At 37.3% G+C, this 17,074-nt stretch overlaps 1 protein-coding gene across 2 annotated transcripts; it reads right to left on the bottom strand.

Moving 5' to 3' along the window:
- Window positions 1-196: 196 nt before the first annotated feature.
- On the bottom strand, window positions 197-16,737 carry LOC120635779 (probable galactose-1-phosphate uridylyltransferase). Of its 2 annotated transcripts, XM_039906935.1 has the most exons (9): window positions 16,652-16,737; window positions 10,788-10,923; window positions 10,032-10,059; window positions 9,666-9,793; window positions 8,436-8,513; window positions 7,088-7,240; window positions 4,577-4,652; window positions 2,578-2,797; window positions 197-1,366 (listed from the first exon to the last, which is right to left on the bottom strand). In XM_039906935.1, the coding sequence occupies exons 1-9, from the start codon at window positions 16,671-16,673 to the stop codon at window positions 1,155-1,157; spliced, it is 1,053 nt and encodes a 350-aa protein (XP_039762869.1). In that variant the 5' UTR covers window positions 16,674-16,737; the 3' UTR covers window positions 197-1,154. The 2 variants fall into 2 exon arrangements, with proteins under 2 accessions (XP_039762869.1, XP_039762868.1); XM_039906934.1 differs by lacking the exon at window positions 10,032-10,059 and having other exon boundaries at window positions 10,760-10,923.
- Window positions 16,738-17,074: the final 337 nt, after the last annotated feature.

Raw genomic sequence — 17,074 nt, 5'->3', positions numbered from 1 at the left:
TTATGGTCCATAACTAGTTACGTCGCGATGACAAATGTCAAAACGGGCCTATTACATTTTTACGACTATAGCGCATTTAGATTCTTGACATTGAACTTACTGCAAGGAATATGAGCAGTAGGTTTTAAGCGATATCTTCTGTCTTACTTGAAATAATTAGGATAATCTTTTGTTTACGTAAAATAAAACGAAAACATTGAAAAAATAATAATTTATGTACCTTAGCAACTGTGGTAGAAAATTCAATTACGATAAATTATTATCTAACTAGTTACGTAAGTCTAAGTACATGATACGTAATTCGTATGATAATAAAACATGTAACAGGAAATTGGCGCTAAATGCTAATATTGGCTAGAACGTTGGTGATACAGATACAGAGTTAAAACGACACTATTATTATCTGAATAAATTAATTTTTTTTTTTAATTTTAAATTTTTAACATGGAAACCTACATTTTCTAGAAACGTCAGAAATAAAAAAAAACGAGCGCATTACATACAGTATAAATGAGTACTAGTAAAAAAATCTTTAAATCTGCTAGTCCGACTTTTCTTAACTCTCTGTAATGCCATCTTCTAAAACAGGAATTATATCTGTCAATTAAGGTGTGCACGCCTTATTTAACATTATTAGCATTTTTTGCACCACATGGGAAGACGAAACACTTTATTGTACGCAAAACATAATAGGATACAGATAACATAATATAAAAATGAAAGCATGCAAAGGCGGCCTTATTACTCTAAGCAATTTCTTCGAGGCAGCGGGCCGCAACTTTGTATAAAAGAACCATACATTTAAAGCTGTATTCAAATTATCACCATCCTTTTCGAAAGGTAACGTTGTGACAGAGATAACATTATTTTTACACCTGTTAATTTAGTTAAGAGTTGTGCACAACTTATTTTAAACTATTAACATTTCTGGCACATAAAAAAACAGATGTCATAAATTTTACAGCTGTCTATTTAACATAGATGTTTAATTAGATATAATAAAATAGTATACTTAGCTATAATAACATATCCTTCAGTTACAACAATTTTCATAACCTTTTTTGACAGGCAAAAACCAATTTTACATTTGTAAATTTAGTTTACAGATTTTGCACACCCAAATTACAACTATTAATATGTCTATTTTTTAGCATCTATTTATTCTTGTAGTGAACTAAGTGATCGCATTCCCGCAGCCTTTCAGCAGCTTGCTCCGGAGTCAAGTCCCGTTGGGGCTGGGCTAGCATCTCGTAGCCGACCATAAACTTCTTCACAGTTGCCGAACGCAGCAGTGGCGGCAGGTAAATACCGTGGAACAGCCAGTGGGGGGCGTCGCCTGGCTTCCTGGACGAACCTGTAGGGGCACCTAAGCAACAAGATAAAAATCTTTTCAAAAATGTTATCTTTCGCCTTATTGTACGTTTGTAGAAAAAACTAAATTAATAGAAATAATGTAATACATAAAACTTTCAATGTATTACAATACATTTAAAGTATTATTATATCTGTTTATATAAAGTTTATAATGAAAATTAAGCTTAATTTGCTATACTCCGCGAAAAGCAGGAGGGTCTGTATGGTGTAATTTATAATTTCTTCAATCCTTATACTCACAATGAATTATTCATTGTTAAGGTTGTTAAGGTCATTGTAAAGTCAACATTTCCTGAGGATTCTCCGGTGTCGGAGCGAAACGTGCGTGGAGGGTACATTGCCGAAGATCTGTTTATTGTGGAGTCAAAGGATTGAAGAAATTATAAATTACAATTACAGATTCTTCTGCTTTTGGCGGAGAATAGCAAATTAAGCTTAATTTTCATAATATATTGTGGATTTCTGCAAAGCTACTATTCTATATATATATATAAAGTTAATTTTAATATCCCAAAAAAATATTTCTATATAATTAAAGAAAAAGACATAATAAACATAAGTAAATAAATTTGGAATACTATAAGACCCATTATCGAACAACCAAGTTTCACTCAACATTAAAATTTGAGATTTTTGTACAATTGAATCAATTATATCACCGGAATATTTAATTTCTCTAAAATCGTTGTGCTTTTTTTTTAATATACTACGACATTACAATTTTAAGCTCGATGAAACGTGACGATAGAACCACACATAAATGTACGCGAGAGAATGAGATAGAAATATTTTAGTTACCATGGAAACTCAATAATATGTAAAGAAACAAACACATAAATGTATAGGAGAGAATGAGACAGAATACATACACATGTTGTTTCCTTTTTTAGTTAGTAGTTAGACACATCTTAACGGATTTTCAAAATTCTTTTTTTATTTGAAAGGGTCTAAAATGGTCTCAAGATATGTGTTTTCTTTAAGCTACCTACTCGACATTGGCGAAGTAAAATGTGCTATGTAGGCATGACAAAAAGCCATTAACCCAAAGAAGAAGATCTTATATATATTTCAACTGATGACGAGTTTCGGACACAGACAACAGTACTCTTCAAACATCAGTGTCAAACATATTTAGCTTTTAGTTGGTATTTCCTAAGTATGTTTTACATGTTTTAAACTTTTTATTGTGAGATAAAACCTTACCATGCCATCCCATGCTGTAGGGAAAGCTGCAGTTGAACAAATTGTCATATTTCGTGCAGAGTTGTTTCATTATCTCAGCCAGCGCCATCTTTTGGTTGTCGTTGAGGTCGGACATGCGCTGCGGTCTATTGTTTATGGGCAACACCATCGTCTCATAAGGCCAAGCGGCCCAGTACGGGACTAGGGCCACCCATTCGGAGTTCTGGAGAACTATCCTTTCCTGTAAAATTAATGATATGTGGCCTAATAGTACGGAGCAACGTTGGAAAAACAAGAATTTTAGGTCAGTTTTTAGATATGCTATCTCTCCCACTGAACTATAGTTAGTTAAGTTATACTTTACAATGAATAATTGTCAAGTGATAAGTAAACTTAACAACTATTACTTAACAATTATTCATTGTAAAGTCAACATCTCCTGATGATGCTCTGGTTTCGGAGCGAAACGTGCGTAGAGGGTGTATTGCCGAGGATCTGTGTGGTGTGGATTATAAGGATTGAAGAAATTATAAATTACACCACACAGATTCTCCTGCTTTTCGCGGAGTATAGCAAATTAAGCTTAATTTTGATAAGGTACATTATTTACTTTCTCTGAGTCTCTAATAGTTTTTGAGTAAACCACTGCTATAGTTTTTACTGAAAGAAATAAGATACAGCCCTAACATAACATGCAAAATTAAAATCATGTGGCTCCTGTAACTTTATAAGGTACGCGTCACATAGCGTAAGTATTATGCACGTGTCGGTCTTTCATCATGCATAGGGTTGTCATAATATGTAAACACTTAGAATTTTTTGAATTCGTTTGTATGGAAAAATATATGTGCTTCTTTTGATTTAATGTTTTTACATAGTGTTTCCTTATAAAATATACTTACGAATACTTGAATATTATTTCGTAATTATGTTACAAGTTGTATATATAACATGTTTAAAAACTGGCCTACCTGAAAATCTCTGTCGAAAAGGTCGCTAGCTGTTCGAATATGAGTATGTAGCGATAAGGCCGCCTTTTGTATCATACTTTAAGTTTCCTCTTGTACCGTCCACCATTTTTTTATTTTTTTTTTGTGTAGGTACAAATAAAGTGTATAAATAATTTTAAAAAAAATACAATATTTGCTCCCTCGCAGTTGAGTGTCGTTTTCGCACATCAAACTCTGTATCGTCAAAGTAAAATGGACCTTATGTCACTCGCTGCAGAGTCGCAAATCTTGTACTTCTGTGTTTTGTTCTACAAACGGTCTGTGAAAAGTATACCGCATCGGCTTCCCAACAACTAGATAAAACATCATCATCACCAAATCAACCGATAGACGTCCACAGCTGGACATAGGTCTTTTGTAGGGAGTTCCAAACTCCACGATTCTGGGCCGCTTGTATCCAGCGGCTCCCCGACTCGCTTGATGTCGTCTGTCCACCTGGTTGGGGGTCGACCAACGCTGCGTTCACCGATGCGGGGTTGCCACTCCAACACCTTGGAACCCCAACGTCCATCGGTTCTCCGAGCTATGTGCCCCGCCCATTGCCACTTCAGCTTCGCGACTCGTTGAGCTATGTCGGTAACTTTAGTTCTTCTACTCATTTCTGATTTGATCACGTAGAGATACTCCTAACATAGCTCTTTCCATCGCCCGCTGAGTGACTTTGAGCCTTCATATGAGGCCCATAGTTAGCGACCACGTCTCGCATCCGTAAGACATCACTGGCAACACGCACACTTCGAAAACAATATTATAATCTTATATCTTTAAGAGAGCAGTTCTTGTATATATAATATAATTGGAATCTCGGAATCGGCTCCAACGATTTTCATAAAATTTAGTATACAGGAGGTTTCGGGGACGTTAAATCGATCTAGCTAGGATTCAATTTTAGATAATGACAGTTTATTTGTGCTTTCCGGTAATAACCGATTTGGTGCAGACAAAGTTGCACGAGTCAGCTAGTATAATATAATAGGATAAAACAATAATACAAAAAAATATACACTCACTTTCTTCATCATTTCCTGATTCAAATAATCCACTAGCAAAGGTTTGCCGTACTTTGTGTAAAATTCCTTTTGGCACCTGAAAATATGTATTTGTATTTAGCTATTTGAATGTACGTTTATAATAATTTTACACCACCTGTCCGCTCTCTCTCATCTTGTCCTAATCCAAAGGTTGCCTGGCAGAGATCGCTACTTAGCGATAAGTATTTGCCGCCTTTTGTATTCTACTTCTGTCTTTGTATTTCTTTTGTTTTTTTTTATTTTCCTGACTTCATTGTGGTGTACAAATAAAGAGTTAAATAAAATAAATAATAAATAAAATATTAAACTATAATTCTCAGTATCATTATCATCCTATAAAATCATCAGCATCCTCAGAATGACTTCTCATTCTGAGAAGAGGTTCAGGCCGTAGTCCACCACGCTGGCCAAGTGCGAATTGGTGGACTCCACCTCCATTGAGAATGTTATGGAGAGAACTCTCAGGCATGCAGGTTTCCGCACGATGTTTTCCTTCGCCGTAAACTCACAAATAAATAAAATAATAAGTAATAAATATACTACAACAATAAACACATCGCCATCTAGTCCCAAAGTAAGCGTAGCTTGTGTTATGGGTACTAAGCAGTTTCGTGCATACAAGGTATGCACAGAGTATGCAGATTACATCTTAATATATATAAATCTCCTGTCACGATGTTTGTCCGCGATGGACTCCTAAACTACTTAACCGATTTTAAATAAAATTGGCACACCATGAGCAGTCTGGTCCAACTTAAGAGATAGGATAGCTTAGATCTTTAATTATAGTCGCAATTTAATTTTATTGCAAATTATTTGTCTATAATTAATTGACAGTCACATGTTATATATATATATATATATATATATATATACTACTATATTCATCTAAGGCTTAGCGATACTGAATACTTTAAAAACAAAATCTAACGCAGACGAAGTCGCGGGCAACAGCTAGTAAAATTATAAAAATCTCCAGTACGAGTTATATATAACTTACGGGTAGGCTTTGTAAGAGTTATAAAAAGCCTACCCTTAAGTTTACCCGGCTAAGTTTGTTGTGGGCTTCTTCATAGACCAGGGTGCGATTGGAACCCCCGTAGCTTTAGTTTTAAGTTTACGATTGTAGTTATCGCCATCACTACTCGCTGCTATGTACACATTTTGTATATAATAACGCATCAAAAGTGCCATCTATGTGCCTATTTGAATAAAGAAATATTTGACTTTGACTTGACTTTGACTTTGTTTTCACAACACGTACTGGATTAATATAACTCATTTTATATCATCTGCATACCCTGTGCATATCCTCTATGCACGCCACTGGTACCCAGATAGCTGATGAGTATTTTTATGAATATAATACAAATAAATACTTATACATATAAACACCCAGACACTGACAAGCATTCATGTTCATCACACAAACATTTTCCTGTTGTGGGAATCGAACCCACGGCCTCGGACTCAGAAAGCAGGGTCCCTGCCCACTGCGCCAACCGGCCGGCAAAAAATTAAGATACGCATTTAAGATACGCATTGTGTATTGAATTGTGTTTCTACCACTTTATACTCAAGAACCCATAGCAGATCATGGGTGGGCTCTTTTAAAGAATTTGCTACGGGCCCTGCGCTTGCTTAATCACGCATTGGTCGTAGCTTTATGTTATAGCCCATAGCCTTCCTAGATATATTGATTAGCCAACACATAAAAAAACCAATTCGAACCAGTACTTTCGGAGATTAGAGCGTACAACCGCACACTCCGGCTTTTCTTTAGTTATTAAATATAAAAAAATAAATATACTACGACAATACACACATCGCCATCTAGTCCCAAAGTAAGCGTAGCTTGTGTTATGGGTATTACGATAGCTGATGAATATTTTTTATGAATAACTAGCGTACCCAGCCCGCTTCGCCGGGCTAGATTTTGCTTTATTTTATTTAAACAATAAACTTGCATCATTAAATTTTTAATTTAAGTCTCATAATATATTAAATCATTTATTTCTCTCTGCATTCATTCTCTTCTATTATCTTCTCGAGCGGGTGAAGATCATTATCTACACCCATGTACACCCGACAATAGAACATCATCATAGTAAATAAAAGCTGTATTACTTATTAGACATTTTGACAGTTCATAAATAGGAGTGCTCCGATCGTCACCAAACTTTACAGGATTACTCGCCAGGTCAATCCGGAGATTGCCTGAAAGTTTCATTGAAATCGGTCCAGCTTTTCGGAGCCTATACGGAACATACCCACACACTTTCTCTTTTATATATATAAGATATCTCGTATATAGAAGATATACATAAATACTTATAATATATAGATAAACACCCAGACACTGAAAACCATTCATGTTCATCACACAAATATTGTCCAGTTGTGGGAATCGAACCCACGGCCTTGGACTCAGCAGAAGCAGGGTCGCTGCACACTGCGCCAATCGGCCGTCGGGTATTATAAGAAGTATACCTATCCTTTATCCTAGGCTCGTTAGGTAGGAAGCTGGATGCCCATATTTGGCAGTGGGGATGGGGGTTAGAACACCCCATGATTGCTCCCTTGTTTTCGAAGATTTGCACCCATGTGTAGCGTCTACCCAGCTCGTGTAACTGGTTGATCCATCTGGAATTACACAATGAAAAAGAGTTGACTGCGGAAATGAATTTTATTAGTTACTAGCTTGTACCTTGTCACGCTTCGCTGTGGCACATCGTGAATGAATGGTTGAGAAAAATAGATAAAAACAATCCTTGATGCGTATTATATACGAGTATCATGCTAAAATTTCAGCTCGATCGGTGCAGAACTTTTTGAGTTTTTGAAGCGTACACAAACCAACATAACATTTTTATATATATAGATTAAATATACTTTTAAAAAACAGTTATTTACTAAAAAGTTAATAATCCCTACTAATATTATAAATGTCAATGTAAATTTGTTTGTTACGCTTTCACGCAAAAACTACTTGACCGATCCTCATGAAACTTTGTACACATATTCTTGGAAGTTTTAGAAGTAATATAGGATACATTTTATCCTGACATTAAGCTCGGTTCCTTCGGAAGAGGGGATGAGTGTTTGACGATTTTACACCATAACTCCCACAAATTATAACCAATTTAAATAATTATTTTTGTACTATAGTTGTTAAGTATAATATGTGTTTAATTTTGCCCAAACTGTGGTTGGATATAGAGGACAGAACTCAGACTGAATTTAATGCCACATCAAAAAACAAAATCAATCGCAGACGAATTCGTGGGCAACAGAATTTAATATTTTTAAAAGTTTTTATTTTAAAATATCACCTTCTTCAATGGTATAGGAAAACATGGTGAGGGAATGAGCAGTGGCGTGAATAGGGTTTTTAACCACGGTACGCATAAAGCAGCAAGAACATAAAAAATAAATAAAAACAGCAATCGGCTGGGGTGTGGTATACAATGGGTTCCCCGAACATTTACCCCCCCTTTAGAAGTCCCACTTAACCTCCGTCCTCCTTTATCAATTCGCAAAAAAAAAAAAAAAAAGGGTAGGCAGTGCATTTGTGCATATATGGAGTGCATCCCACTGCCTGAGAGTTCTCCATGATGATCTCATAGGTGTGGGAGTTAACCAATCCACACTGGGTCAGCGTACGGCCTTAACCCCTTCTGATTGATATGATGTGTATAAAACAAACTTTTTTATAAATCTGGAGTGTCAGCCCACAATCACCACTCTGGGCGGACGGGTTGGTGATCGCAGTAGACAGAAGTAGTAGCACAGAGGAGCTTGCTACCCGCTCTCAGTTGATATATAACTCAAAACTCACTCGTCAATAACAGCCAGAATTTCTTTAACAGACATCAGTGGTATTGTCATAGCAGAGTCCGGGTGGAAACACATTACTCTGAGAAAAAAAAAGTTAAAGAAGACAATAATATGATTTTTTATTCTCTGTAAAAAAAAAGCATCTAATTTTAAGCTAATAATTGTAAGTATTATTGTAAAGTCAACATCTCCTGCGTGTTAAAGCGATAAGACCGCCTTTGCGCATTTTTTATTCTTCTTATGTTTTCAATTTATATTATCTTTATCCCTTAATAATATTGTTTCTTTAAAATATAAATATAAACTAAAATAAACTATTTAAAACTAAATAAAATCTAAAACGTCCTCGAAACCACCGCAGCGAGGCACAGTTCCTAAGATGCTGGCAGCATTGCCCCTTTGGATGGCCAAACTAATTCGTTGGCCAAGGTAACTGCCCGCTCTAGGATCACCGGTAGACTCGATAACCCTTTTCGATAAATCCTTGAAAAGGGCTCTTGCCTCCGGACCCCACGGTCCCAAAGTCTCTACTCCAAAAGGCACAAAAATGAAGCTGCTATCCAGGTTTTCGTATTTACGCCTCTTGGCCTGCTCGACACTGGAAGCAGCCGCACCTACTATTGACGAGGTGGCCTGGATGTGTGATGCAGCTAGGGTATCAACACAAGTTGCATCCCACAGAAGTGACCTTAATTGTGTGCAATAAAGAATTTCTCCTGAGGATACTCCGGTTTCGGAGCGAAAACGAGCAATCTGCTGAGTTTCTCGCCGGCTCTTCTCAGTGGAATCAGCCTTCCGAACCGGTGGTAGCGTCACTACAAACAGACTGACTTGACGTTTCGGAAGTGCTTACAAATTAGGCCTACTTGAAATAAATGAATTTTGATTTTGAATATTACATTAAATATGCATTGAATATTTGCCGAAGATCTGTTTGGTGTGGAGTATAAGGATTGAAGATATTATAAATTACACCATACAGATTCTCCTGCTTTTCGCGGAGTATAGTAAATTAAGCTTTATTTTCATAATAGCTTTCTTAAATATATCAAGTGATTTTAGACTGCCTTATGTCGGTTGGGAGCGCATTTCACAGCTCTATCTATGGCTTGCACTGTAAACGAGTGCTCGTAGAACTTAGTTCTCTGAAAAGTAGTATACTCAGAGTCAGAAAAGTGAACTTCATACGATAAGAAGGAGTTTTAAAGTTGTAGTGGAATTAAAAAAAAACCTGCAAGTTCCTTTGGCCTGCGTCGCCTGGAATAAGGGATGGTCTGGAGCTGGCGGCTCCGGCACTCTCTCCAGGAGAGCTGGGAAATCGTTCGGGAACACGTACGTTGATGTGTAGTTCGGGTTTCTCTGGAAGAGGTGACTTCATTAGAGGAAATTCATGATATACTGTTTTCATTGCAGAACGGCTAGCATTGAAGAATATCCCCCCGATCATAGAATTAAGAACGTACAGAAGCCGCATTTAGTCATTAGTGCTTTGTCTTAAAACAGTAAAAACGCATCGCACACATAATGTTGCTAGCTCACAAACTTTTTAGCGGCGCCCCTAAAACCTAATTCTCGGAGCCTGTCTATATTAGTTTACCTGCCCATTGGACCGCACTGCTCCAGCCCTCAGAGAGTTTTTGGGGTCCGGGGGCTGGGCTGTTCGGTCTGGACTTAGCGGCGCCCCTAAAACCTACTCCTCGGGGCACTTTATATTAGTTTACCTGCACATTGGACCGCACATCTCCAGCCCTCAGAGGTTTTTTGAGGTCCGGGGTCTGTTCAGTCTGGCTTTAGCGGCGCCCCTAAAACCTACTTCTCGGGGCACTATATATTAGTTTATCTGCACATTGGACCGCACTGCTCCAGCCCTCAGAGGGTTTTTAGGGTCCGAGAGCTGGGCTGTTCGGTCTGGACTTAGCGGCGCCCCTAAAACCTACTTCTCGGAGCCTGTCTATATTAGTTTACCTGCCCATTGGACCGCACTGCTCGTGCCCTCAGAGGGTTTTTGGGGTCCGGGGTCTGTTCAGTCTGGCTTTAGCGGTGCCCCTAAAACCTACTCCTCGGGTCCACTCTATATTAGTTTACCTGCCCATTGGACCGCACTGCTCCTGCCCTCAGAGGTTTTTTGGGGTTTGGGGGTTGTTCAGTCTGGTCTTAGCGGCGTCCCTAAAACCTACTCCTCGGGGCCACTATATATTAGTTTACCTGCACATTGGACCGCACTGCTACAGCCCTCAGAGGTTTTTTGGGGTCCGGGGTCTGTTCAGTCTGGCTTTAGCGGCGCCCCTAAAACCTACTTCTCAGAGCCTGTCTGTATTAGTTTACCTGTCCATTGGACCGCACAGCTCCAGCCCTCAGAGGGTTATTGGGGTCCGGGGGCTGTTCCTCTGGGGGCAGCTCGGTCTGGCCGCTCCAGGGTCGTTTGCAGCGGTGCGGGGATACCAGAATCCATTCATCCTTCAGCGGGTTGTACCTCACGTGTTGGTGCTCTGGAAAGTTATACTATTTAGATCTGCCTGGCTGTGGTTTCAAGTGGGGGGTCCCATGTTCGATTCCTGGCAGGGGAAGCATGGGAATTTATAATTTTTAAATTTCCTCTAATTAAATAAGGGGCCATCCATAAAGTACGTCACACGTTAATAGGGAGGGAGGGTATCACCGAAGTGTGACATCGTGTGACAAGGGGCATGGGGGGGTCAATACTTTTGTGACAACACATGTTAAATTTTAAAATACTAAAACGCAAAGTGTGGATGTGAGTTAAAAATTTTGATTTTATTAGATTATTATTTAATAAAAAAAAGTAAAAAAATGAAAATAGCTGTTTTCTCTCGATTATTTTTAAATACATACATAAATTTAAAAAATGTGTGACGTCACATCAGGAGGGGGGGTTATAAAAATGTGACAACCTGTGACAAGGACGGGGGGAGGGGTTCAAAAGTCCTAAAATTCGTGTGACGTACTTTATGGATGGCCCCTAACTTAAACTTAAATTTGACGGCCGATTGGTGCAGTTTGCAGTGACCCTGCTTTCTGAGTCCAAGGCCGTGGGTTCGATTCCCACAACTGGAAAATGTTTGTGTGATGAGCATGAATGTTTTTCAGTGTCTGGGTGTTTATATGTATATTCTAAGTATTTATGTATATTAGTCATATAAATAGTACACATAACACAAGCTATGCTTACTTTGGGGCTAGGTGGCGATGTGTGTATTGTCGTAGTATATTTATTTATTTATTATTCCTCTGGTCTGGTTTGGTTGGAGGCTTCGACCAGCCCACCGACAAAGACGTGCTGCTAAGCGATTTAGCGTTCCGGTACGGTGTCGCGTAGAAAACAGCTAGCCACGGCCAAAGACAGAAAGAAAATTCAAAAATTATAAATTACCAAATTGCCCCTCGAAAATCGAACCAGAGACCTCCTATTAAAACTCATAGCGCTCAACGTTGCGCCAAGGATATCGTTAAAGAATTGTAACGTATTGCGGTTTTTCAATCCTTGATCAAATCTAGATCACATAAAATAAATAAGACTGTGTACATTTAAATTTTAGTTTACATTTTGGGTACCACGCCCATAATTGAACAGTTGCGGTTTATATTTTTTGTAAATATTAATTTTAGTTTGTAATTATTTTTGACGACCGATTGGCGCAGTGGGCAGCGACCCTGCTTTCTGAGTTCAAGGCCGTGGGCTCGACTCCCACAACTGGAAAATTTTTGTGTGAACGTGAACGTTGTTCAGTGTCTGGGTGATTATTTGTACATTAATCATAAAAATATACATCAGCTATCTTAGTACCCATAACACAAGCTACGCTTAATTTGGGGCTAGATGGCGATGTGTGTATTGTCTTAGTATATTTATTATTTCTTTATTTATTATGTGTTTTCTAATTGGAATTATAAAGCCAGTCAGCGTTAAAAATATCTTTATTTAAGTAGGCCCATAGGTGGCACTTTTGATGCGTACATAAGAATTACACGGTAGTGAGATGGATGGCGATAACCACATTCGCAAACTTAAAACTAAAGCTACGAGGGTTCCAAACGCGTCCTGGTCTAAGAAGAAGCCCACAACAAACAGCCGGGTGTTTTTTTGTTATCACCATCTCACAATGTCATTTAAAATTATTATAAGAGCAAGCTGGTTAGAGCAATAATTCACACCCAAGATTTTTTATCGATTACGTAGTCCTTTATTCTATAGTAGGACTTTTCTTTAAACTTACGTTTAATAAAAACTTTGAACTTTTTAAGAGACATCTCCAAGATGTCAATGGGTAGTCGGCCGTCAATATATTTAGGCCTACTTGAAATAAATTATTCTCGATATGACAGGTGAGACCACGGTATCTTATTTGTGTTATAAGAGTAAAAATCTATACAAATAAATAAATATACTACGACAATACACACATCGTCATCTAGTCCCAAAGTAAGCGTAGCTTGTGTTATGGGTACTAAGATGACTGATGAATATTTTTATGAATAATATACATAAATACTTAGAATATACATATAAACACCCAGACACTGAAAGACATTCATGTTCATCACAGAAACATTTTCCAGTTGTGGGAATCGAACCCACGGCCTTAGACTCAGAAGCAGGACTCGCTGCCTACTGCGCCAATCGGCCGTTAATATATACACCGACAGAAGCAAGAATATACTGTTTCAATGAAGCTATTGATAAATAGAAGAACTATCGATCGTTTTTTTATGACGCACGTTTCATAGGGCGTGGTATATTATAAGCTTTCGTTCAGCCTCGTTTTGACGTTCCCCTTGGCGCAGAGGTGATTAGAGTGGGAGGTCCGGGTTCAATCCGGCAGACGAATGTGGAAATTTATAATTTCTGATGTTCTCTGGTCTGGTTGAAGGCTTCCGCCGTGGCTAGTCACCACCCGACCGACAAAGACGAGCCGCTAAGCGATTTAGTTACCGACTTATTTATTTATTTATTTTATATTTTTGGTTTAGGGGGAGATTTTTATAGGTCAGATCAGCTAAGTGATTTGGCGTTCCGGTACGATGTCGCGTAAAAACCGATTAGATTATGGCTTTAATATAAATATCATACCCCTCACAGGTTAGCCCGTAACCATCTTAGACTGGATCATCACTTACCACCAGGTGAGATTGCGATCAAGGGCTAACTTGTAGTGGAATAAAAAAAAGGCAGGGTGTGAGTCTAGCATATCTGATATATTTATCTCAGTCAGGACAAAGTATCGTTTTGTTATACGATCCGAAATTGATATAGTGAAATAGTTGGAAAATCCAAAAGTACACGCCTCATAATCTCATTCATTGCAATAAAATTGAGATTATATTATGTAAAAAATAATTAAACTACTTCTAATACTGCGAAAAGTAATTCCTCAAAATACTGAAGCCTATAAAAAAAAAGTATTTCGCTCGTTATCGTGACCACAATATACGGGATCCGCACATACAGACACACGGACGTCTAAGACAGAACTTTTTTAAACCATTTTTTATTTAGTTTAAATAATAAAAAGAGATTTAAAAATATCATGAGTTTGACACTCATAGTGTTTTTTCTCAACATTTGTCTATTTATATTCACTTATTTATTATTTATAAAAGCAATAAAGAATAAAAAAGTGACATTTGTTAAACGACTAAGACACCGGAGGTATCTTTGCATCGTTCGAGTCCATGTAGGACTGCCGACTGCGGTGCATCGATAATGCAGTCGTATTTATATCAAAATACCCACCAACTCAATGTCATGAACATTGGTTTCTCAAAGTTTAATTGTTTACCCACTTTATAATTAATTTACTGTACCACATTTTAAGTTGGAGAATCACTCGGTGTGCGTAACAAGTAATACCCACCTCAACGCTTCGCTTAATTTAGTTAAGTAATAATAAGAAACAAATCAAACCATTATAACAGATTTACTGTAGTTTATTTGTATTTTCTTGAATATTACGTGATCGCTTAGACTACATTACTTCTGATAACCCCAATGACACAGACGTAACTACCAGCGTAATTCTTACTCACTCGTCATCATCACATGAAACCATTACCGACCCAATACAAAGTCAAAAAAAAAGTCAAATATTTGTTTATTCAAATAGGCAAGGTGCTATTTAACTTTTGATGCGTACATTACATGTTTGACGGCCGATTGGCGCAGTTTGCAGCGACCCTGCTTTCTGAGTCCCAGGCCGTGGGTTCGATTCCCACAACTGGAAAATGTTTGTGTGATAAGCATGAATGTTTTTCAGTGTCTGGGTGTTTATATGTATATTCTAAGTATTTATGTATATTATTCATAAAAATATTCATCTCAGTACCCATAACACAAGCTACGCTTACTTTGGGGCTAGATGGCGATGTGTGTATTGTCGTAGTATATTTATTTATTATTTATTATGTAAAATATGACATAGGAGTGAGATGATGGCGATAACTAAATTCGTCAACTTAAAAGAAGCCTAAGAAGAAGCCCATAACAAACTTAGCCGGTTGTTATTTTTTTTTGTTATCACCACCTCACATTGTCTTGTAAAACTATTAAAGAAGCAATCTGGTTAGAGCAATAATTTCCACCCAAGCATTTTTATCGTTGACGTAGTCCTTAATACTATAATAGGACTTTTCTTTAAGCTTACGTTTAATACAAACTTTGAACTTTTTCAATGACATATCCAAGATCAACTGGTAGTTTATTGTAAAATTGTATCCTTTAAATGAATTACTTATTTTATGTAGTCTAGTATATTGCACTGCAAGTTTATTTTTCCTTCTAATGTTTAAATTATTGCAGTAAAATTTTCTTAAATTTAGATATATTTTTGTGAACACACATTAAATTTTCAAATATGTATTGGCTAAAGACTGTCATTATCTAACCAATTTTAAATTATCTCTCAATGACTCTCTCGGATCCATTTTTTTGATCAGCAGCATTACCCCATGGTAAAATTCCATATGACATAATGCTGTGAAAGTAGCTAAAATATACTAGCCTAGCAGTTTCTATGTCCGTTATGTGGCGTATCTTCTTCAATGCATAGGCGGCAGAGCTAAGCCTTTTCGATAAATTATTTACATGAGGGCCCTCATTGAAGTTTAGCATCTAACTTTATTCCTAGAAAAACTGCCGTATCCACCAGATTCAATTCCTCATTATTAAGTAGTAAAGTGGTTTTTACATGTTTAACATTTGGTAATGTGAATTTTATGCATTTGTTTCTTTTTCCATTTAGAACCAAATTATTGGCTTCAAACCACTGTACTACTTTAGCGAGAGAGTTGTTTACATCGTCAAAAGCTAATTCACGTCTCTTAATTTTGAACATAAGTGATGCATCATCAGCAAACAATACTATCCCGTATCAAGCAAACAATACTGTCCTTAACAAGGTAAGGCAGGTCATTAATGTAAAAAAGAAATAGAAAAGGTCTTAATATAGACCCTTGTGGAACACCAATTTTCACAACCGACCCATTTGAATTCTATCGTGCAAATAGTAACTCATCAAGTCAAGAGCTACACCCCGAATTTCGTAATGGTGTAATTTTCTGACTAATGTTTCATGTTGAACACAGTCAAACGCCTTGGACAAATCACAGAAAACGCCAAGCACTAGATTCCTCCCAGACTTCAAATATATTTTGTATTAGCTCAACACCAGCGTCGATTGTTGAGCGACCTCGTGTAAAACCAAATTGTTTGTTCTGAAGTAGATCATACTTATGAAAATTTTACTGAAAGTTGGTAGTACTGATATTGTTCTAAAGTTGGTGGGGTCAGTAGTACTACCCGATTTAAACAAAGGAACTATTTTACTATGTTTCATTAAGTCAGGAAACACACTTAAGTATATCCCCTGACAGGGGATATACTTAAGTGTTAATTTTTGTCTCCTGCCTGTCCTAGCCCTGTTGCACGGCATGGGTGTATGTGTAATAATAAACGAAGGTAAACTTCTACTAGGTATTCCATGTTCCCGGGCTTTAGCAGGTGGACACGTTAGTTATATCCCTTATCAGGAGATATAATCGGGGGATATAATTTTTGTCTCCTGCCCGTGCTAGCCCTGCTGGAGACATAAAATAGTGGACATAAAGTGGTGGAAAAGTTTTTTCCCTTGTAAGTTGATATTATATTTTTTTTAGTCTCCTACAATACTGGTTGGAAATTTGAATAATAATTGAATTACTGACCTGTAGCTTCAAACTCCTGCATATTGTCGCGATTGGGTTATGGTCTGCGAATTATAACGAGACGTCCTCGGCCTACGACGGAGAGGGCACGACTGATTGTGTTTAGAGATGTTTGTAGCACCACACGCGTTATGTCGATAAAGTGATGTAACCGTACATTATTTTATCGACATAACGTCGACTCGGATGGTGAAATTACGAGTTATTGTTAATATATATAAATAAATATATAAATAAATATACTACGACAATACACACATTGCCATCTAGCCCCAAAGTAAGCGTAGCTTGTGTTATGGGTACTGAGATAGCTGATGAATATTTTTTTATGAATATAATACACATAAATACTTATAATATACAGATAAACACCCAGACACTGAAAAACATTCATGTTCATCACACAAACATTCTCCAGTTGTG

The sequence above is a fragment of the Pararge aegeria genome, chromosome 27 (assembly GCF_905163445.1).
Source record: "Pararge aegeria chromosome 27, ilParAegt1.1, whole genome shotgun sequence".
Classification (NCBI taxonomy): domain Eukaryota; kingdom Metazoa; phylum Arthropoda; class Insecta; order Lepidoptera; family Nymphalidae; genus Pararge; species Pararge aegeria.
This window is presented reverse-complemented; position numbering and strand designations above follow the sequence as displayed.